At 37.4% G+C, this 24864-nt stretch overlaps 1 protein-coding gene across 1 annotated transcript in view; it reads left to right on the top strand.

Annotated features, from left to right (window-relative positions):
- Window positions 1-24864, top strand: part of LOC126154821 (G-protein coupled receptor GRL101-like) — a 354933-nt gene that overhangs the window by 168963 nt on the left and 161106 nt on the right. Inside the window, exons 10-14 of the mRNA XM_049916187.1 lie at window positions 2619-2738; window positions 7748-7882; window positions 15536-15655; window positions 18611-18722; window positions 23943-24017. Of these exons, the coding sequence (XP_049772144.1) occupies window positions 2619-2738; window positions 7748-7882; window positions 15536-15655; window positions 18611-18722; window positions 23943-24017 (562 nt within the window). The remainder of the gene's footprint in view (window positions 1-2618; window positions 2739-7747; window positions 7883-15535; window positions 15656-18610; window positions 18723-23942; window positions 24018-24864) is intronic.

Genomic DNA, 24864 nt, shown 5'->3' with positions numbered 1-24864 from the left:
GAGTCCTTTGTTATCTGTAGTGACTCCCTGACCAGTTTATGATCTATCAACCAGTGTTTTCCTTGCTCTCAGCTGGTGATGGCTATCCAGGAGTCCATCCATACTGTTGCCCATTGCGGCCGCTCTGTGGTTTTTGTGTGGACCCCACGTCATGACGTCATCCCGGGTAATGAATATCTTGACATGCTGGCCAAATAGGCTATTAGAGCACCGGCCCTGGAGATTGGCCTTCTGGAAGGTGATCTCCAGTCAGGCAAAAAGTCCTTGGTACTTGGGATGATGAATGGTGCATCCAGCCTTTCCCCAACAAACTACAAACTTCGGGTCATCAAGGAGACTACAGGTGTGTGGTGCTGCTCCTTGCAAGCCTCTCACAAGGACTCAGTTGTTCTCTGACAGGTATGCATTGGTCACACCCGGCTGATGCATGGTCATTTATTGCTTTTAACTGCGCTCAGGCAGACATTTGTGTTGCCTGATACGCTCCCTGCACTTTTAACGGATGATGCTGCAATGGCAGGCTTAGTTTTGAGTTTTATTCATGCAGAGGGCTTTTATTGCTCGATCTGAGGGTTTTTCTCCTTTTTGTGTTGAGTCTGACCTTTGGCCTACGGTTTTAGATTTGGATTTTTGTGTGTCTCTTCGTGGTTGGCTTTCCTTTTTTTGTTTCCATGGTCGGGCAACCACTGTAATGCTCTGTCTGTTTTTAATTCCTCTTTTCTGGTCTTCGCCTATGTCTTTGTTGTTCTGTGTTGTCCCTTGTCATCTCCGTTGCTTGTTTTTCTTCCTTGTAGGTGTTTCATGGTCGTGGAAAAAGGGACCAATGACCTTTGTAGTCTGGTTCCTTCAACCCCACAAACCAGCCAACCACACTTTGAGATGATGAAGCTTGCACAGGATAGGCTACCATGGAGAGCTGCATCAAATCAGTCTCTGGACTGAAGACCACAACAACGACAACAGGAAATTAAGCTGTACTCTGAAATACTAAGCAGTACTCACTGAACTTGTTTGACAAATGCCAGAAAAATAAGGTCTAATTGTATTTTAAGGCCTGGTAACAGTGAACGTCAGCCATTCGAAACCTGCATCCTGCTTCATTCTCAACAGGTTTTCTACCAGCAACAATACTCACACCAATCAGCCATAAAAGTAAGGCCAAGATTATGGAACTGGGGTGGAAATAGTTGCTTCATTCACCTTACAGATTTGATTAGGTAGACCATTATTTAATCATGACATGATATAATATTGACTTAAAGGATAGTGTTTTCAAAGTGATTCTGCATTCCGAGAAAAGAGTATGGGTTGAACCCATAATATTGTCTCAGAGCAGTCTGTGCAGCTTTCATGTAGGGCCCCATTGTTCATGATGAGTAGTTCTAGCTATACTCATATCTAATAAAGTAGACAAGACTTTACCCAGAATCTGAACTGGAAATGGGGAAGGCTGGAACTTGTATTTATTTTGTGGGAGGGGACATGGTGGTGGGAGCAAAGAACAATTTGACAAAAAAAGTTAAAAACTTGTTATTTATCACCTAGCATACTAATGGTACCACATTATAACTGATACTATCTACCTACAATGTTCTTAACTGAGGAAATATACTTTGTATGATGTTTGTATGTATTTTTTGCTGCCAGGCAATTATGATAATGTTCAGTCACGTGGGAATCCTTTCTATATTAATATCTAGACTGTAACCTACAAAGGACACTGTTTACAAAAAATTCATGCAACTCATCCTAGAATAGTGCTCAAATGTGTGCAACTCAAACCAAATAGCACTAACAGATGATACTGAGCATGTACAATGGTGGACAGTGCAAATGATCACAGGTTTGTTTGACCCACTGAGTTGTTGGAAAAAGCTAACTGCTGATAGCTATTCCACAAAAGTGTACTTACAAAGATTCAAGAACTAACTTTAACTGATTAATATAGGAATACATTACAACCCACCACAGGTCACTCCCATAGAGATTGCGAAGACAAGATTAGATTAATTACAGTGCACATAGAGGCATCTTAAGCAATCATTCTTCTCACTGTCCATCCATGAACTCAATAAGAAAAAATCCTGATAAACTGTGCAATGAGAAATACCCTCTACCAAGCACCTCATAATGATTTGAAGAGTGTGGATGTAGGTGTAGTTGGAGATTTTAGAAGTTCTTCACATTAGTTGGTAACACAAGAAAAAACATTATGAATTGATGGTGCAAAGCTACTGGGAGCTTTTAGCATCTAGATCTATCTCCAGTTGTCAGTTGTAAGCACAATAGTGCCTAACAGGGTATAGTTTGGAAATATCATAACAAATCATTCTGGTCAGTATCTTCTACAGTTCTGGCATTCTTCAAACTGATCCTGAATTGAAATGTCAGTCTGTGTGATGGGGCAAGATACTAGTCTGGTTTGCAAATATATTATTTTCAGGTGGAGGAGGATAGTGAGTTGTTGTGCCCGTACCTGTCTCACACTGTCTATGGCCATGAATGTAGAGTTTACTGATGTGCATTAGCAAATAAAAATATTATTGCATAGGAATATTTATATATTAAATAGTTCTTGTAATTTCCTTTCTGTCAGTCTGTAATAACTTTGTTTACAGCAAATCAGAAGTGTTCTCAAGGATATCGGAAATGTAGATACAACGGTCAGTGCATCCCTGCAGCTTGGTGGTGTGATTACAGTATAGACTGCTTTGATGGCAGTGATGAAGAGGAATGTGGTAGGTTAAATTTATGAAACACAATGTAAATATATAAGTTTCAGCTGAAAGAGTACATTGAGTATAAGTTTTAATTGAATGTTAGGAGCAGTCATGTTTTATGGCATCAGACTCATATTAATGAATCAAATACAAAATTGTTTGTCATAGCTGTTTGATACTGTGGCCTTCTGATACTGAATTGATATGTCAGTCTGTGTGAAGCGGCAAGAAACAAGTTTGGTTTGCAAATACGAGGGCTATTCAGAAATTAGGGAATGTTTCCGTCTGACATCGCTAGGTGCACTCGATCACGTATATTTTAGTATGTGCGTGCTCTGCAGCTTAGTCAGCATCCATCTGTGACAGCGGGAACATCTCTATGTGTCTTGGTTTTTCGATATTCAAATTTGAAATATGTGCTGTAATCAAAAATTCCACCAGTTATGAGGTGTAGTTTGTGACATGGTTTTTGTTGGCAAAAAACCTAAAACCTACACAAATTTATCATGAACTGTGTGAAGTGTACGGAAACAATGTAATGAGTGAATTTTTTCTCCGAAAATGTGCATTCAGTTAAAAAAAAAGGCAGAATCAACATTCATGATGAAGAGAAGAGTGCACACCCGAGTTTTGTGACTGACAATCCTGTTGCTAAAGTTGATGAAATGATTCTGAAAACCGTCGCTTCACATTAACGGAGATTTTGCTTTCTTTTCTGCAAGTTTCACAGTCTTTGTTCTTTGAAATTGTCACTCAAAAGCTAGACTACCACAAATTTTGTGCATGGATGGGTGCCCGAAATGCTTACAGAGCACCATAAAGAACAGCGAATGGGGCAACATTGACATTTCTGGAGGCCTACCACAAACATGGTTATTCATTACTGGGCTGAATCGTAACCAGTGATGAGACTTGGGTGAAACACGTCAACTGCGAGACAAAATTACAGTCCATGAAGTGGGGGCACAAAAGGTCCCCCCAAAAATCAAGAAAATGTTTGCAAACCTTGTCAGCAAGGAAGTTGATGGTGACAGTGTTTTGGGATAGGCAAGGTATGCTTCTTACTGATTTTCTCGAACGTGGAGCAACTATAAATTCTGCCCAGTACTATCAAACTTTGCACAGCCTTAGAAGACCAGTTCAAAACAAATGCCGAGGAAAGCTGACACCCAAAATTTTGTTTCTGCACCTCAGTGCCCGACCTCACATGGCAAACTGCACTAAAGAACTTCTTAATTCATTCAAATGGGAATTTTTCCCTCATCTATCCTACAGCCTTGATCTTGCACCAAGCGACTTCCACTTGTTTCCCAAGATGAAGAACTGTCTTGCAACACAGCGCTTTGATGACGGCGTGGAACTCTAGGCAGGCGTGACTCATTGGCTGAAGACTCGGGCAGCAGAATTTTATGATGAAAGTCTTTCAAAGCTTGTCCACTGCTATGATAACTGGTTCAATGTGTTTGGTGACTATGTGGAAAAGCAGTATGTCAGTTGCTCTTTCAGACGTATATAATAAAATGTATTTTTTATACTTCGTTTTTTTTGTTTTTTTTTTTAAATGCCAAAACATTCCCTACTTTCTGAATAGCCCTCATATATTATTTTCATGTTAAATTTATGAAGCACAATGTAAATATGTAAGTGTGATCTGGAAGAGTACATTGAATATAAGTTTTAAACAAAAGTTAGGAGCAGTCATGTTTTATGGTACAGACTCATATTAATGAATTAAATACAAAAGTATTGGTTGTATCTGTTTGATGGTGTGACCTTTTCATATTTAGTTATACTGCCTGATGATCAGGTATTGCGTGCAGCATTGTGTGCCATAGGAACAGCAATTTCATCAACTACCTGTGGGGGAACCGGTCATCGGCCTGTTCCCGGAGTGACACTCAGTTCTCCAGTTGATTGATACTTCTTCATCATGCCATGCACAGCAGGTGGCGAAAGAAGACTTTTCTGTAATCCTTTCAGCTGGCGATATTCTCAAAGCACTGCTACAGCCTCACTGTTGTTTTGATAATAGACCTTCACCAATACTGCCCGGCTTCTTTCGTCCAAGCTCATGTTGATACATCGAGTGCACTGTGACTGGTCAGGTGTGTGAGATTATGAATCATGATGACAGATCACGGCACCTGGTAGCCATAGTTGGAACCGGACGGTGGCGCTGTGATGCATGGAAATCATGCACCCAATATTCAGGACATTTACGCTACCAATTTTGGTACTTGTACTGTAATTAGTTTCCAAGTTATAATGTGTTAAATATGTAAAGTTTAATTATAACCCCCTGGTACTTCATTATTCAGTCTTTCTATTACTTTGCTGTGATGTTGGAGTGAAAATTGATAGAGCTACATAGTATAATGCTATTTGTTATTTAAGTCTTCATACTAAATTGATAACCAGTTTCATTTCAGTAATATCTGTACCAATAATCTAAGTAAATGTGTAGTGTGAGGTAGGAGGCTAACTATCATTGAACCTTGCCCAGTGATATTAGGGTCTTTTCACTTTTTGGCAATGGTGAATCCAGGAGTTTCCACTGGTTGATTTGTTCTTCTTTTCTCATAGTTGTAGTGCTACATATAGCATTTGTCCATGATGATCAAGTGGCTAAAGAAGTCATCTGGATTGTCCTGACACAACTGCAACTTTTCTGTTTGCTGCCTTGTTTGTTAGAGCTTTTAGAATGGGTGTGAGAAGCTTTTGTCATGTAAGGTGTAGAAAACTGATTCATGACAGATATTCACTTTTTTCACAGTTTCATCAGTTGTTATAAGCTAGTCTTTGAGCACCATGGCCTCCATTTCTCTTGCAGTTTCCAGTTCTTCATTTTGATATGGGCTTCCACTTCATTCTACATCAGTCAGACTTGTCTGACCATGCCGGAAACATCTGCACCACCAAATTAATCACTGTATCATATGATAGTTTATTGTTGCTGTACACTTTCACCAACTTAGCATTGATAATTGCACCTTTGCTCCTCTTCAAAAACAGAAACTAATTACCACATCATGTTCAACTTTATCAATGGGCTGCATCATTTTTTTGACTCCTTTAGTGGTGTGCTATGGTCCTATGGTGTGGACATGTCAATGTGCTTCAAGACTGCAGACATATAACAGGTGGCAAATGTTTATTTTTCGTAGAGGATAATTAAAACTATGTGACTACTCCTTGGTCCTTGAACAAGTAATCTACCAAGGACACTGAGTCCATAGTAGGTTGTCTTTAAATTCACAATCCTAGGATTCATTTACAGCAACTTTCCAAGTGATATGATTGTTGGCCATTGTTGTCCATCCATGCATGTTGCACAGATGAAGTCGTGAATTACCTGTGTGAAGTAAATTCTTCCAGATCTGTTTCCTGTATTTATACCCTCTATCAAACTTTACAGTGTGATGAAGATTGAAGCTTTCATGTCTCAGAATATACTCCATCCAGATATCTCTTCTCTTCATAATTGTCTCCAACAGCTCTGACAATTCTTCAGTTCTCATGTTTCATCCAGTGTTTCCTGTACGTACATATTAGAGATAGCAGGCCTTCCCTTGCTCTCTGTTTAATCTTTACTTGCTGCTAATGCTCACTACATTTCACTGTAACCATATCACCTGTGTATAAATTACATAGCATATTCTGTTCTTGTGTTTGGTACCTGCTTCCTTGTATCTACTGCCTCCCTATAATAATTATTTCAGAAGAGTACCCTTATTAAAAGTCAAAAAGTAGTTGTATTGGAAGACAATTAAATAATCCAGTAAACATAATACTGATTGTGATCACCAAAAATTAATTCACACAATTTCTGTTAGATGTTGGTAGTTTTCAAGAGCCCTCGGCTGTAATTTTGATACAGGAAATTAGGGAAACATAGTGATATCATATCAAAGCATGTTGATGTAATGGAAATTATGATATAATTAACGAGCAGATCACCTAAAAATGAAGTCCACAGGATTCATATTTTGTAGAAGTAGTGATGTAGTTTCAAAATTTTTCTGATGGGATAATATTCTTTAACAATGTGCTTTCTTTCAAAAAACTATACAGTCTCTATTGACTATCAGGCATTATGCATAGAACTTTATAAATATCTGTATTTTCAGTTGCAGCCAATTTAATCCTTAAAGCAATTCTCGAAAAGCAAGTTAAAATCAATAGTTTAAATAATAAGTATACTATTACAAGGGCTATTTGGAAAGTAAGTTCCGATCAGTTGCAAAATGGAGACCACTATTAAAATCAAAAATGTTTTATCCAGAACAATTAGCTACATTTTCCAGCCACTTCTCTACATAGTCATCACTCCGACTTAGACATGTGTTGTAGCCTTATACCAACTTTCCAATACCTTTGTCATAGTAGGCAGCTGCCTGTGCTTTTTGCCAATTTTCTACACTGATCTACATCTTGTTGTCAGTGCCAAACCTTTGTTTTCATAGCCCACAGTTCATGTGAGCAGAGATGAAACTCAGTGGGAGCCAATTATGGGCTGTATTGTGGGTGATTAAAGACTTCCCATCGAAAACACTGCAGAAACACCTTCATTGCCCCTGCAGAGTGCAGCCAAGAAGTACTTCAAAGAAGGAACTGTATGACAGTTATGTTATATGGGATGCATGACATCATGCGAAATCTCTCACTAGAGCCTCATACTTTACAGGAGACACTATTTTCTAGGCTTCTTTATGTGCTCACCATGTGCTCATAACTGAAAAGAGCAATGTAACACAATCGACGGGCATACTAGAGACCTGTCCAACACATATGTGCAAAGCTTCATCAAGTTTTTGCAGTGGTTTCCATTTTGTGACCAATCAGAATTTACTTTCTGAATAGACCTTGTAAATTACAAAGACTTCCATTTCTTCAGATTAGAATGGTGCGCTTATCCCAGTGTCTACATTACCAGTTGCATGATGTGATGGTGCAACACTGATGCACATTGTTGAAATGTTTTTGGTGGATCGAAAAATAACAGTATAAACATGTCACTCTGTTCACAGAATCTGTACAACGTGCTTGCAAATCCAATGAATTTCGCTGCAACAATGGTCAATGTGTACCTGCTGACCTACGGTGTTTCAAATCTGGTATTGATCATGCTGCATGTGCTGATGGATCTCATCTGTTTAACTGTGGTAATTAATGACCTAAATCTCATCTAAATTTCTGCATTTCTAGAAGTGATAAATACTCCTATATCTGGCTCAGGCTATACAAATATTGTTCTCAACTTTTGTGAGAAACTGAAATGTAAACTTTAGTGTTGTCTAGAACAGTCAGTTTTCTGTCTAGATATTGCTCCATTACAATGAGAGTTTACATATCCATTCACATCCGGACCTTGGATAATGTAAGACTTTGCAATGTTTATAGGGCCTATTGTTCTAATTTTGCTTCAGCACTCAGAAACTGCACATTTCTGACAAGTGCTTTCAAAGCCAGTGCTAGCCACCCAGTATGAAACTGGACCCACATCATGAATCAGCATTTATTTCCAGAGGGATGCAATAGATATGCACATACAGATGTGTAGCTGATGAGCAATGGCAGTCTCTTAAATGATCAACAGGAGAAAATGTTTTTTGATAATATTTGGTGGCTCTTTCATCACGTCATTGAGTGCTGTCACAATTTCAAACCCTGCATAGAGTGCAAAAATATACAATACTTAACATCCATCCAGAGGTTGAGAACTGTTATTTCAAAGAAGTTTTAACCAAGTTTTGGAGAAGTGAAAATAATCCACGACAAACATTTGGCCTAGCCAACATAAATTGCAGTGTTTTAGTGATATCAGTTTGGTTAAAATGCACATCATGCAGAATATTCTCTCTCGTATAATCATCTGTGGATACAAGGTGCATATTACTTACAGTGGACTGACAGGATCAAGTTTTATCTGTAATGAGAGTGGCCATCAGAAAAAGAACTGTCCATTGTTTTAAATAATTCATTAGAGCTAATTGACATTAACTGAACTCCTGATGGAGAACCAAGTGATAAATAAGGAAGGATCAAGCTCTAGTCTGTTATTACAACATGAGCCAAAACTACAAGCTGCATGTTCCATTACCCTTGAAACTGGAAGCAGAAAAGCCACACCCAATACCTAATGTGTGACTGCTAAAACGCAAAAGGCGTAAAGATGTACCCGATTCAGATCAGATCATGCAAAAAGAGAACCCTAAAATGCTGCCTGAAATGAATGCTTCAAAAGCTACAGTACAAGCAGTTGAGGCAGCAATTCAGGATGTCACATAGATCAATGTGCAGGCAGCTCTTAAGTCATGACAGTCAGAGACCAATTTGTCACTGCACATGCCACAGCAAGTTGCCAAAACAAAACAAGCAGAACTGAAGGGGAAGACTAGGAAAACAGCACTTCTGCACAAATGGAAGAGTATTTGTCCCAAACCCAAAATAAGCACCGCAAAAGACTGAGTGACTTCAAAAAAGCTGGAGACAAAAGGAAAACAGATGCAGATTACTTCTAGAGGAAAATACATCTGCAATACAGACACAGGAAGCAGAATTCTGATATCAGTCAAGGCCATTCAACATCTCGACCAGCCAAATGACAATGCAGTATGGAAGAAAAACAAAAACAATGGCATCAGTATTGCTATTGACTGAAAAGAATCGCAGTCTTAAACTCAACAAGACCCTGGTCATTTAGTTAGCATTCAAACCAATACTGTGATGTGAATACTTGGAAACTATAATGTAATATACGGATTTTGTAATATTTATTGATGTGCTATGTATTACATACGTATGTGAAACAAGAACTGTAGACCTTCATGGATTGAAATGTCGTAGGTTTTTGGTAATAATGTTTATTTTGAGAAGAAGAAAAAAAGAAAACATGAGGGTAAGTGAAAAACTACAAATCCGAAAACGAGTTCTATCCCCAGTCAGTCCTTCAATTATTTGTGTAATCACTTCTTTAACATTTGGCAATAATTTTGTATGTTAAAAATGCCAAAGCACGCCATTGTTCAAAGTCTTTGTTAAACTGTAGGTTTCCTGTGTTTGGTTTGTGAGTCATTTCTATTGTTGGAAGACAGCCAATAGGACCTTCTCTAGTAGAGCACTGTGATATTCAAACCAATCTTCATGTTGTTATCTTTATGTGAAATAGAAGAAACAATTTGGCTTCTGCTAACTGAAAAAAATTATTTCTAATTATGCAGGTGATAGTTAAAAGAGAAAAATAAAATGAGGAATTAAATGAAAATTGTGTCATTAAGTTTCATCTATGATAAATTTAATTCATACTCATTGGTAACATACAAATCAACATCATCAGGATTGCCGTAAGCTGGTGCATTGTCCATTCATCCACCATAAATTTCTTCTAACTGGCATGTTTTATTTTACAAGGATGTTTAGGAACATGTGTCATGTTGATATTACACCCTGTAGTAGAATGAACTTGTTTTAGAACTTACTGAGAGATCCCTGGAACAAATTATGGCCACTGTGATTAACTGTGCTTTCTGTCTGTCAGTGTCTGATCACATACCACCACAGTGGGTTCATCAAATTAATTATCTGTGACTCCTTAGGTTTAAAATTAAAGAAATGTGGATCATGACTGAATAAATTTTACGTGACACATTGCAAATTACTGTTCGATTTCACTGTACATTCAGTCAACACAAAACAATACACTAAATACAACTGGTTAGTGCTTAATTGTGGGCACAGCAAGTAATACTTGCAAGTTTAATAATGTGGAAGCACATCAGCATTGTACCCAAACTCAACTTGATAGGTCACACACAATTTAATGGTTAGTTTACAAGTTAATGTTTGACTTGGTCAAAATTTCAACTAAGTTAAGCATTACTAATGCCACAAATGAGGCAATGAAATATCTGTACATCTGAAGTAGTTTCACCTGGCCAGACAATAATTCAATCTACAGGATGTTACAAAAAGGTACGGCCAAACTTTCAGAAAAAATTCCTCACACACACAGAAAGAAAATATGTTATGCGGACATGTGTCCGGAAACACTTACTTTCCATGTTAGAGCTCATTTTATTACTTGTCTTCAAATCGCATTAATCATGGAATGGAAACACACAGCAACAGAACACACCAGAGTGACTTCAAACACTTTGTTACAGGAAATGTTCAAAATGTCTTCTGTTAGCGAGGATACATGCGTCCACCCTCCGTCGTATGGAATCCCTGATGCACTGATGCAGCCCTGGAGAATGGCATATTGTATCACAGCCGTCCACAATACGAGCACGAAGAGTCTCTACATTTGGTACTGGGGTTGCATAGACAAGAGCTTTCAAATGCCCCCATAAATGAAAGTCAAGAGGGTTGAGGTCAGGAGAGCGTGGAGGCCATGGAATTGGTCCGCCTCTACCAATCCACCAATCCATCGGTCACCGAATCTGTTGTTGAGAAGCGTACGAACACTTCGACTGAAATGTGCAGGAGCTCCATCATGCATGAACCACATGTTGTGTCATACTTGTAAAGGCACATGTTCTAGCAGCACAGGTAGAGTATCCCGTATGAAATCATGATAACGTGCTCCATTGAGCGTAGGTGGAAGAACATGGGGCCAAACCAAGACATCACCAACAATGCCTGCCCAAACGTTCACAGAAAATCTGTGTTGATGACGTGATTGCACAATTGTATACGGATTCTCGTCAGCCCACACATGTTGATTGTGAAAATTTACAATTTGATCACGTTGGAATGAAGCCTCATCCGTAAAGAGAACATTTGCACTGAAATGAGGATTGACACATTGTTGGATGAACCATTCGCAGAAGTGTACCCGTGGAGGCCAATCAGCTGCTGATAGTGCCTGCACACACTGTACATGGTACGGAAACAACTGTTTCTCCCGTAGCACTCTCCATACAGTGACGAGGTCAATGTTACCTTGTACAGCAGCAACTTCTCTGACGCTGACATTAGGGTTATTGTCAACTGCACGAAGAATTGCCTCGTCCATTGCAGGTGTCCTCATTGTTCTAGGTCTTCCCCAGTCGCGAGTCATAGGCTGGAATGTTCCGTGCTCCCTAAGATGCTGATCAATTGCTTCGAACATCTTCCTGTCAGGACACCTTCGTTCTGGAAATCTGTCTCGATACAAACATTCCGCGCCACGGCTATTGTCCCGTGCTAATCCATACATCAAATGGGCATCTGCCAACTCCGCATTTGTAAACATTGCACTGACTGCAAAACCACGTTCGTGATGAACACTAACTTGTTGATGCTACATACTGATGTGCTTGATGCTAGTACTGTAGAGCAATGAGTCACATGTCAATACAAGCACCGAAGTCAACATTACCTTCCTTCAATTGGGCCAACTGGCAGTGAATCGAGGAAGTACAGTACATACTGAGGAAACTAAAATGAGCTCTAACATGGAAATTAAGCGTTTCCGGACACTTGTCCACGTAACATCTTCTCTTTATTTGTGTGTGAGGAATGTTTCCTGAAAGTTTGGCCGTACCTTTTTGTAACACCCTGTATATACAACAGCCCACACTGCTGCAAACTCCTAAGTCCATGAAGTGCAGCTTGTGCCAAATTCAATTACTCCTGAACCTCCATATAGAAATTTTCCAAGTATGTAAGTCACACTTTGCAAAAATGTTGAAGATATCGTGAGTCAATTGTGTTACTCTCCATTATGAAAGATTCAACAGTGTTCTTACATGAAAATTTTAAAAGTAAAGTATTGAGAAATTGTGTACCTCAACTTTCAAAAAGTATTTGATCTGTTAACATCCTGTCATAAAATAGAGAAAATATCTTGCTTGGCACTATGAAAATTTGTCACTTTAGTTTGTGAAACAACTACTTCCCTTGGTGCCTCTATGGAAAACACGAACAGTGAAACCTCACTTCTTATACACTGAGATGACAAAAGTCATGGGATAGCAGTACATGCATATACAGATGGCAGTACTATCATGTACACAAGGTATAAAAGGGCAGTGCATTGACCGAGCTTCATTTGTACTCAGATGATTCATGTGAAAAGGTTCCCGATGTAATTATGGCCGCACAATGGGAACTAACAGACTTTCAATACAGAATGGTAGTTGCAGCTGGACACATAGGACAATCCATTTCAGAAATCATTAGGAGATTCATTATTCTGAGTGTAACATTCTTAGGGGTTAATTTTACTCTTTGTATCTGGCAATCTGTCACAGCAAAAATCCTGGAACAGTCACTGTAGGTTTTTACTATAAAGTAAAAATAAAATTTAATCAAGTATAATGTTTCAGTTGATATCTATTACAGTTTCAAAATAAAGGCATCTTGACAAATCTGAAATAAGTTGTAACATACTTACAAAAAATTATCACAGTAAGCTACATGCTTTCTGTCCAAAATCACACAAAGTACTGACTCCCCTCTGACAATATGGCTACCCCTCTATATATATTTTAAACAATCCCAAACAATCCTCGGCAATGTTCAGAGTCATTTTTCGATTAATTAACAATTAAAACTCTCATCCTAAAACAAATGTCACATTTTAAAGATTATCTAGATTTTTGTATATTAAACACATGAGTGAATTCTAGTCTATAAACTAATTGTAGAGTGTATAAACGCTTAGGTGTTCAATGTTAACAATACACTTGTTATATTTTCTAATTACAGGAGATTCATATCATATAAAATGTTCCTACCAATTAATAGACTTCTACACATTAGTGTAATTAAGATTCCATAATTATTTCCTTCGTAACTTTTTCACAAGTGCATATTTTGTCATACACCTCTATGTTAGAAATTACTGTTCATGGCTAAAATTTACATGTTTGAATTAATTTTAATTGGACTGTTACGTTTCATGAGATCCACAGTGTGATGAGCGTACCAAAAATACCAAATTTCAGGCATTACGTCTCACCACAGACAACACAATCACCAGTGGCCTTCACTTTACGACCGAGTGCAACAGCATTTGTGTAAAGTTGTCATTGATAACAGACAAGCAACACTGAATGAAAATAACCACAGAAATCTATGTGATGTGTATGATAACCGTATCTGTTAGGACAGTGCAGTGAAATTTGCCATTAACAGGCAATGGCAAATGACGACTGATGCGAGTGCCTTCGCTAACGGCACAACATTTCCTGCAGCAGATATTCTGGGCTTGTGACCATATCAGTTGGCTCCTAGGTAACTGGAAAACCATGGTCTCATCAGATGAGTCATGATTTCAGTTGGTAAGAGCTGATGGTAGGGTTCGAGTGTGATGCAGACTCTATGATGTCAACAAGGTCCTGTGCAAACCGATGATGGCTCCATAATGGAGTGGGCTGTGTTTATGTGGAATGGACTGGGTCCTCTGGTCCAAACAAACCAATAATTTACTAGAAATGGTTATTTTCAGCTACTTGGAGACCATTTTCAGCCATTCATGGACTTCATGTTCCCAAACAGTGTTGTAATTTTTATGGATGACGATGCGCGATGTCACAAAGCCACAATTGTTCACAACTGGTTTGAAGAACTTTCTAGACAGTTTGAGTGAATGATTTGGCCACCGAGATTGCCTGACAAGAATCACATCGAACATTTATGAACCATAATCGAGAGGCCAGTTCAAGCACAAAATCCTGCACTGGCAACACTTACGCAGTTATGGACGGGTATAGAGGCAGCATGGCTCAGTATGTCTGCAGGGGACTTTGAATGATTTGGTAAGGCCATGTCACATTGAGTTGCTGCACTATTCCAGAGAAAAGGAGGTCTGACATGTTAGAAAGTATCCCATGACCTCTGTCACCTCAGTGTAGATTATTGCGTGTGGTGGAGTAATGTCTCAAGGCATTTGCAAATAACACTCTATACAGTACTGATAAAATTACATCACAGATCAACTGAAAACTAAGAAAGTTGAGTTATGCATAGAACTTAATTAAATGTAAAACCATATATTTAAAAACAAAAAAAAGTTTGAAATTAGGGAGTCAAAATTAAAGTCAGTTAAATGATATGAATGGACATCATGTTAACTGCTGTGAATGAAGTATGTAACAAACTGTGATTTTTTTCAGGCTATTGGAAACTTAATTCCTCAGATGTTTACAAAAAAAAGCATCTCCATCAATCAGATTTAATAAAAAAGTCATAGAATTGTAAATGCTGTTTGTTACAGTATTCAGAAAGAATTTACAGAAAAAAATAGGAGGTATTTTAATAAGTACACACAATAGATGAGAGATTAATTATTTCCCAAAAATTCTTGTACAGCATTATGAATCTAGTTTTCCTTTCCAACAAGTCAGGGCCAATTACAGAGCAAACCGAGAAAAAGAATAGTTAATACTAGGGATCAAAGTATTTCATGCCAGAAAGAGGGAGCTGTATTTAATACAGAGAACTAGTTCTAATCAAGTGTTATTACCAAATACTACTGTGGGCCATAAACAAGGTAAAAACCTCATACTACGCACAAAAAATTCAAAATTTCAAGAAAAACGAAAGCAGAATTATTAGGCATGAAATGAATGAAGTCAGTAAGGCAAATGACATCAACTCCTGGATGACAGAAGCAATTTAGCACCACTAGCTATTTTTTACTAACTTAAAATTGCAAAATACACAGTGTTTCAATTAATCGCGAAATTAATAGCCACAGTATGTGGAAATAAATCTGTGTTACCAAAGTATTCTGTTGCTAATGCTCTTACACTAGGAAGAGTCTTTTGCTGACTTTGCCTTGTAGATGGTGGTAGATAGTGATTTTGTATGACATTATCTGTTCACAGATAACTGGACGTGCCCTGATGGGACTTTCAAATGTAGAAATGGTCCTTGCCTGAACAATTCTTTAGTGTGCAATAGGAACATTGATTGCAAAGATACTTGGGTGGATGAAGATCACTGCCGTGAGTAGCCATTTATGACAAAACGTATAGCTTCTATATTTTTATAAAGTTTGCCATCTATTATTTTTTTTACAGTTGCAAAATGAATGAAACTAAATAAACATTGTGGATTACTATAAATGAAATGGGGTGTTCTTGTTACAGCATTCAGTCTTAAGACTGTTTGAAACTGATCATTTCTTTGTGCTTCAAGATGTGTCCTATCAATCTTTTAGTGAAACTGTACCACAAATTGCTTTTCTCATTGGTTCATTTTAGTACCTCTTAATTAGTTTGATCTGTCCATCTAATCTTCAGCATTCTAATGTAACACTACATTTTGAAAACTTATCTTCTTGTGTGGACAGTTCATCTCTCATATGTATCACATCCATACAAAACTACACACCAGGCAAATCTTTCTTTACACTTAAATCTATATTCATTTTTAGCAAATATATCCTTTTCACAAATTCTTTTCTTGCATTTGCCAGATGGCAGTTTATATCCTCTCTATTTCATCCATCATCAGGTATTTTGCTGCCCAAATAGCAAAACATGTCCACTGAGTTTAGTGTCTCATTTGCTACTCTGCTTTCCTCAGTACTGCCTGATTTAATTTGACTACATTCCATTATCCTTGTTTTACTTTTGTTTGTGTTGATATTATCAGTCAGTATGAAAAAAATCTCAGTGATAAGCCCTTATTTATGGCTGTCCATGGATGTAAATGATAAGTGGATGATGATAATAATGAAGTCATATAGCCTGGTTAGCTGGGAGTCATTGAGGAGGAATTTCAGCCACCTAATTGGAAAGGTTTTTCATATCCTTATAGCTCACTGTCATCTTTCCTTTGCCAAGCTGAGAATCACTTGTTAAGTTATCTGATGCAGTGATAATAATAATAATAATCCCCTTCATGAACCAGAGACCTTGCTGTGGTGGGGTGACTTACATGCCTCAGTGATACTTATAGCTGTATCATAGCTGCAACCATTACAGATGGATATCTGTGGAGAGGCCAGACAGACATGTTTCCAGAAGAGGTGCAGCAGCGTTTTTAGCAGTTGCAGGGGCAACAGAATGGGTGACTGACTGATCTGGCTTTGTATTGTTAGCCAACATGGCCTTGCTGTGATGGCACTGTGAACACCATGTGCAAATGTTCATAGCTCATATGAAAAGGTACATTGCCAACTCTTTGTCTGACACTGCCTTGGATCGGTTTCTCTCATCATACCATTTCACGCCGTTTGGTGAGAAGAGTGAGGTGGAGCTACACCATGGGCAACAGCCAAGGACACTGTTACAATCCCTGTGTCCTTCCCCCAGACATCAACCTGTGCAACACAGTTTTGGTTGTTGCCCCAAATGGATTCCAGCTATCATTGCCAGATGCTGGCAGCGGCCTCTCTGTGACATCTGCACAGAGGATGGCCTCTGTTCGAGGCACTGCGATCAGCTTTGCTTTTGCATGGATGGCTGTACACCCCTCAATGTCACACCATTACCTCCAAGCCCATCCAGATCGGGTGTCACAACACCTGCTGCTGCATCAGGGCATCCATCCTTGGTGGCTGAACTAACAGTTCCCCTGTTCCTTTCAGTGCCATAATCAGGGATTCTGTCTCCCATTCCTGAGCAATCACTGATACCAGTGTCATCAGCACTGTGAACACCATCACCAGAGCCTATGCCCGAGGTTGACATTGAAACAGCCCTGATGTCGTTGGTGTTGCCATATGGTTTGACACGGGAATGTGGGCGCAGAATGTGTCTGCACCCAAAGCACTTCAGACCGCATGCTCCCTTTGTAGGATGCAATGTTAGCCAAAGCCCAGTGAACAAGGATGACAGCATGGATGTCTCAAGAATCCGTGGTCTCCCTGAAAGAGGAGGAATGCAGGGACGTATGCACTTACTTTCGAAAGGCCGAGTGTGTGGCACAGCACCGAGCCCACCACAGGCCCCATTCTGTTTAATGCTAGCTGAGCTAAACTTGGCTTCAATTCTTTATGTGTGTTACTACAGTTATTTGTGTACATAATTTGTTCCTGCTGAATGTTAATTAAATATTGTGTTCAAGTTGTTAGTGCTTCAATGGAATAATGCTGTGTTCAGTCTACTAGTCATATTGTACTTACACCTAATCATAACACCTCTGTACTTTAATATCTACATCCTTATCTTTGTTAAAAGTAATGTAGCTCCCTAGGTATGATCTTCGATTACAATTTTGTTTCAAACTGGGTACTTTTTTCCCTCCTTCATGAAATGCCATTATCTTAGTTTTATTTACACCTTCTTTTCAAACATTATTGAAGAGTTAAATTTTAAAAACTGTCTGTCATAATTTCTGCCATTTAACATTCTTTGTCACTTGAATTGATGATTAACAGACCATTTTCTAATTTTTGTGGACTGGAATTATTGAAATTTAATTTCAATAAAACTTACCAATGCTCATGCTACCATGCTCATATGCTAGAGTAGCCAGTCTGACAGGTGACCATTTTTGTCTCTTGCATGTCTGAACTGTTTGATGTGTAATTGTAGCACATAGTTTACTGCCATGGATTGTCTTATGTTGTAAAACACGGTTTTGTTGATAATAGAAGGTTAATGACAAGCATCACATATTCTGTTGTTGTTCTCCTCAAGCCTTCAGCCTAAATGTGTTTCCCAAAAGGTGGTAATTCTTGATTAAATTACATTTCATTTCTCAGCATATTTTATACATAGAATGAATAAAAGTCATGATTGTCTCATTGTAATGTTTGCATTACTTTTGTGTGGCATTCAGAGTAGTTGGTGAAAAGTATTTTAATTACAAGTTGCCACTGCATGTGAACACTAATCCTGTAAACAATAATTTGCACTGTAGAAGGATGAACAAATACCTAAACACAGATACTGTTACCAATAATAAATAATTGAGACTGTTCACCGAGATTTATTATTTTCTTTGTTTAGCATTTGAATGCTGTGGTGACAGTCGCTGCTTCTGTCTGGACACAAAAATTAACTGCAGTACTCTTGGCATGAAGACTCTCCCAGACAGAATTGAAATTCAAATAAATCGCTTGTGAGTATGTTGTATATCATTTACAATTTTATTTAGTCTGGAGTCTGTTGACTGGATTAAGTGAAAGGATTGTAAACTGAAAAAACATTCTACTTGTTGATATCAATAATGTCCACATTTATAGATCCTGGAGATGTTTATGTGACATCAGAAAAAATGAAACTTTTTCACCTGTACTTTTAAAAATTGTAAAAATATACACTCTGCTCTTTATTACTTTGAAAGAAGTACACCTCCAGAAAAGAAATAACTTTATTTATTTGTTTTGACTTCTGCAGATCCATATGAGAATATATCTCTGGATATGGAATGAGTCAAATTTTTACAAATTATTGCTTAGTGCACAAGTACATTGTTCTTGTCACATACTTGTCATCATATAATTTTACATATGAGTTATCATACTTGACTTCTGAATGAACATGCAGTTATACATACAGATATACATACATTTCAGTTTTAAATTACTCTGTGGATAGACAAAGAATGATGGTTCAGCCATAAAGGCCACAAAAATAGATTTAAGGATACTCAAGAGGTATTATGCATTTTGGCTTAGAATTTCGTCTGTATTATAATAAGATCCATCTAGAAGGAACTGCCTCAGCTTTTCTTTAGACTTGGGTATGTTTCCAAGCACTTCTTTAAGTATTGCTGGAAGGGCATTAAAAATCTGGACGCCACTGTGTAAAACCCTATTCCTCACCATGTTCTTTGTTTTTAGATCATAATGAATATCACGTTTTCTTCTGCTGTTATAATTATGGTACAGACTATTGGTTTTAAATAAATTGGTATTTTTTGAAACAAAGCACATCAGGGGAAAATATATTGAGCAGTTGTTGTAAAGATTTGAAGCTCTCTAAATAGATTTCTGCATGAGTGCCTAGAATGTACTCCACACATAGTTCTTATGGCTTGCTTCTGTGCATGGAACATTTTTCTTGCTATCGGTTGATTTCCCCAGAATATTACTCTGTAGGTCATAAGTTGATAGAAATAGCCAAAGTATGTTGTTTTTATTGTGGTCATCTCCCTACTGTCTGATATGATTCTCAAGGCAAATGTTACTGAGATTAACCTTTAGCACAGATCTTGAATATGGTAGTGCCACTTAAGTTTGCTGTCTATATGCAGACTCAAGAATTTGGATTACTCAACTTTTAGAATCTTATGCACCCATTTTTGGATTCATTTCATTGGTAACATTTGTATTAGAGGAAAAATGAACATAATTTGTCTTTTTTAGATTGATGGAAAGACCATTAGTTTCAAACCATTTTGTCATATCTGCAAAAGCCTTATTTACAATCTCATTTGGCACATTCCCCAATGTATTATTAACTGTTATGCTAGTGTCATAAGCAAACATGGTGATTTTCCCATTTTCTGTGCATAGCAGCAGATCATTTATAAATATTAGAAAAAGAAGTGGGTCCAATACTGAGCCTTGAGGTACTCCAGTGGCAATGGAGCCCCAGTCTGAAGACACCTGGCCACCATGCAGTCTTTCCATGATTACTTTCTGCTTTCTGCCACAGAGATAGGATTCAAGCCATTTGCGTACTGTTCCACTCTTTCCTAGGGTGTTGGCTATATTCAAGAGAATATGGCAACTTACACTGTCAAAAGCTTTTGACAGCTCACAAAATATTCGAGCTGTCAGAATATTATTATTTATGGATTTTAAAACATTGTCAACAAAAGCATGTATTGCATCCTCAGTTGATACCCCTTTTTGAAAGCCAAACTGGCTACTGCTGAGGGTGCTGTATTTACTAAGATGCTCAACCATTCAGCTGTGCATCAGTTTTTCTAGTACCTTAGAAAAATTGATAGTAATGAACTGAAATGAATTTGTAGCATCAGTCTTTTCTCACTTTCTATAAATTGGTCATAGAAGTCGATATTTTAGCCTGTCAGGGAATACGCCTTCCTCCATTGACATATTTCAAATATGGCTAAGGACTGTACTTATTTCTCTACAACAATATTTTAATAATTTGCTGGAAATGTGATCAACTCCAGCAGAGTTTTTACTTTTTAAAGGCAGAATTACTTTTTCTATATCTTCCATTGCCTTTTTCTGGACACGCATCTCATCTAGTTACCTAGTTAAGGTGTTACGCATGAATTCTGTAACTTTCTTTACGGAACCCAGGCATCCTATTTGATTTGAGACTTTTAAGAAATGATTGTTGAAAATATTAGCCACTATTTCAGGACCATCCACTGTATTGCCCCTGTTTCTTAAACTAGTTATTTCTTTGGCAGCTGATCTTTTTCCAGTCTCACTTTTCACATATTTCCATATGGTTTTCATTTTGTTACCAGATTTATCAGTTTTCTCTTTGATGTACATGTTTTTTGATTTCTGTATCACTGTTCTTAGTATCTTAGAGTACACTTTATATTGCTTCATTCTTTCAGTATTGTTAGACAATCTGGCTGACACATACAATTCTCTTTTTCTTTTACATGAAACTTTAATGCACTGGGTAACACATGCCTTAAATGTAGCGTTAAACTGGTTTTCTATGACTCTTTTCTTTGGAAACACTTCCTCAAACGGACTTGTTATTTGATTAATAAACACATTAAATTTTGATTTAACATTTGTTGAATTGCATACCTCAGAACAGTCTGCTAACTGCAGCTTCTGCATATGTGTCTAGTGGAACTTGCCAGCAACAAATGAAGTAACTTGACAGATGTGTTTGTAAACAGATGAGAAAAGGAGGTTACTGAAGGAAGAAGGACTTTTTGGGAAGTGACAGTGTGGGCTGTGAAATGTGAATCATTGTGATTGAAAGTTGGCATGCATCATACAGTGTCATGCTAGTGATGAATCAAAAATGTGCTGGCTCTGGACTTCTATATTTCTTTGAAAACTAATGCTAAAATCCAGGATGGAATATAAACACACACACACACACACACACACACACACACACACACACACACACACACACACACAGAGTAATAAATTCTAGAACAGTGATAGCTTAAATTAGTGAAATGAGGAATCAATTTCCAGACTTGATCTGGCACACAGATTCACTGCATTGGATGTGAACTTATCAGCAGGGAGTTAAAGTTTCTCTCCAAAAAAACTTATGTCAAGCACTGACATAGCTATTCTCAAGCCTATTCTTTCTTTCATAATCGCTAGTTATGCAGTACACAGAACTGAAACTACATGCAAAGCACAAATTAATAGCAGATTGGAACTAAAAGGTGCACTATGAGTCATTCTCGAATAGCACTGTAAAAAACTGTCCACAAACTGCACAGATCTTGGGTCTGGTTCTAATTTGCTACAGATTTTAATATGTCAGATGAATAAATCTTACTATAGTTTTTACATAAAACTCCAGAAAGGTTTTTTATTTTATTTTAATATGAGAACACAGAAAAGCTGTTAAGATTTTTTGTATGTTAGCAGGACTAGAAGTAGTGGCAAAACAGAAGCCTTAGTAGAAGTTATAAAAAATGTATCAGTCACAACTAAGAACATCATTATTCTTAGAGACAGTGAAATCAAACTGCTTGGAAGGATGTTTGAAGAAAGGTTATGGTGATTAATTTTTTCATTATTTTTTATTACTTTTTTTGGGGAAGGGGGCAGTACTGTTATGTAAAATGGGGGTTGAATTCAGGGGAAGGGACAGTTATGTAATTAGTTAAACCTTATAAATGAGATACTTGAATATTTTCATTTGTATGAAGAGGCATAAATAAATTATATATTATATTGACAATATTATGAATATTATAGATTGTAACTTACCATATAGTGGAGATACTGAGTCACAGGCAGGCACAACAAAAAGACTGCTAAACAAGTAAGCTTACTTGTTTAGCAGTCTTTTTGTTGTGCCTATCTGTGGCTCAGCATTTATCCTTTCCATAATATTGTCATCCTAGATTTTCCATTGTTTATTATCTTTGGAGACAAACTGACCATGTATTAGTGCTATGAATAAAATAAATAAATCAGCTAAAATGTAACAAATAATAAATAAAAGTGGGATATGTTTTCCTTCCCTTTCAAATGTGCCATGTTCAATTATTGAATGGATTCTTGTTAAATCAGATGAATTGTTTACCTATAATCACAGTATCTGTTTCTACAAAGTTTGAATTTAGAATAAATAATCAAACCAGTTACACATCCAGAAAAGCATAGTGATAGGACACTTTTGTCAATAGATTGTTTTCTTAAAGATAGCTGGGTTATTAATTTTTACATGTAGTAAATATTGGAATCCTGTCTCAGCATTTTCTCTTTTCAACTGATAATGTTAACATAGGATTTTTTCCTCATTTTATTTTTATGAAGAGCTCTGATCCGTTATAAGCAGTGATCAAACTTTCATGGACCTCATCAAAATATTGATTGTAGTTTTATTTTGGACATCCTATTAGAAAAAATATTATGAGTATACTGAAGATGATATAATGGATTTATGTTAAATCAGGATGAGATAACTCTGAACAGTGGCTCCAAGTCCACGTCAGGTGCTATGTGATGCAGTTCTCTCAGAGCAGAGATGGAAGAACTGACCAATAGGATTGGAGTAGATTGTAATAGAGTATGTACACTGCAATTTTGCCATTAGAGATGGGAGTGGGGTAGGTGTCATAAGAAACAGTATCGTAAGAAAATACATTTGTGTTGAAGAAGAGTGTCACCAAGATGTTGAGGATATTGAGGAATAAACTGAAAGCTGCTCTAGGCCATACAGGAAGAGTAGTGAATATAGCAAACCTCATTTTAACATATGACTTTAAGAAAATTGCAACACTGGCAGAAAATTTGGCAGATGAGATCCAGGACAAGAGAAAATTGTGTAATAGGAAATAAGTTACACTCTTGTGTTCTTTAGAAGACTCTATAATTGGGTGACAGGAAAGTAATCAATCAACCCCTTAAATTAACCATGTCTGATCCATTATCAAACATGCTGACCCTATACCAATGCGGGACAAAGGCACAACATAAAGAAAAAGGAGAGTCACTAATTCCAAGGTGACTCTGTTGACACTTTTGCAATTAATCCCTACTACTCTCATTTCCTTCTATTCTTCTCCCTCTTTTGCCACTTGAAGAGACCTTTTAATCAACATACCCATCCCATTATTATTACATATAACTTTAATTAAGCTGCATGACATGCTGTGTTCCTCTTCACACAATATAGGTGTCTTTTCTTTCAGCTACATGGCCAATAACTTGCTGAACTACTCACTCAATGTTGATACCTTCTCAAAACTAGACCGGCTGTTATACTTGTAAGTAGTATTCATCTGTCCACACCTTAAAAATATTATATTATACACCAGATGGTCATTTCTTGTGATATAATAAGTCATATTTTGAATATTTAAAACCTTTAGTTTCACATACAAGGATGAATCAAATAAAACAAGCCCTTTTTAATTTTAAAGTCTACTGGAGGTGTGATGTATTCACACTTTTACAATCATAAGAGAAGGTATATCTGGATAGGAACACTGACTTCTGAATGCCTTATTATCTCTGTGTTCAGCAGCTGCTGCAATGAATGAGAGAGAGCACATTCTGCTGTTACTCAATGCGTTATAATGAAGTTTCTCTTGAACAAGAATATTAATGCTGCTAAAAATACTCACTGGTTACTCTAATACTTCATAGAAAGAGCCTTTTTATAGCCTTTTGTGAAGAGTTAATCGTAAGAGCTCAAGAAAAAATGATAGCATGTTAAAAACATGACCAATTTACACCATCCCTACATCAGTACCAAAGCACAGAACACCAAGGTTCTTTGTGATCCTGCCTAAAGTGACAGGCAGCTAACTGTATTTAGAATCTCCCAGACACTTAAAATCAGTTATGAACACATTCAGGCAGTCATTCATGGTGAGTTGGGATTCCAGGAAATGTCAGCTCATTGTGTTACAAACTTGCTGAAAAAAAGGCAGAAAATTTTGCTAATTGAAACTGGTTCATCATTCAATCCTGAACGATAGCTGTAGGAAATATAGAGGTATCAGTGTAAGATAAAAAAAATGCCTTCCATAGGTGAGTGTATTGAAATCCCAATGGTAAACTGCTGAAGCATTCAAAGCCAGAGTTGGAAGCCCTCATGAAAAGCTGTGA

Source organism: Schistocerca cancellata, chromosome 2 (assembly GCF_023864275.1).
Source record: "Schistocerca cancellata isolate TAMUIC-IGC-003103 chromosome 2, iqSchCanc2.1, whole genome shotgun sequence".
Classification (NCBI taxonomy): Eukaryota; Metazoa; Arthropoda; class Insecta; order Orthoptera; family Acrididae; genus Schistocerca; species Schistocerca cancellata.
This window is presented reverse-complemented; position numbering and strand designations above follow the sequence as displayed.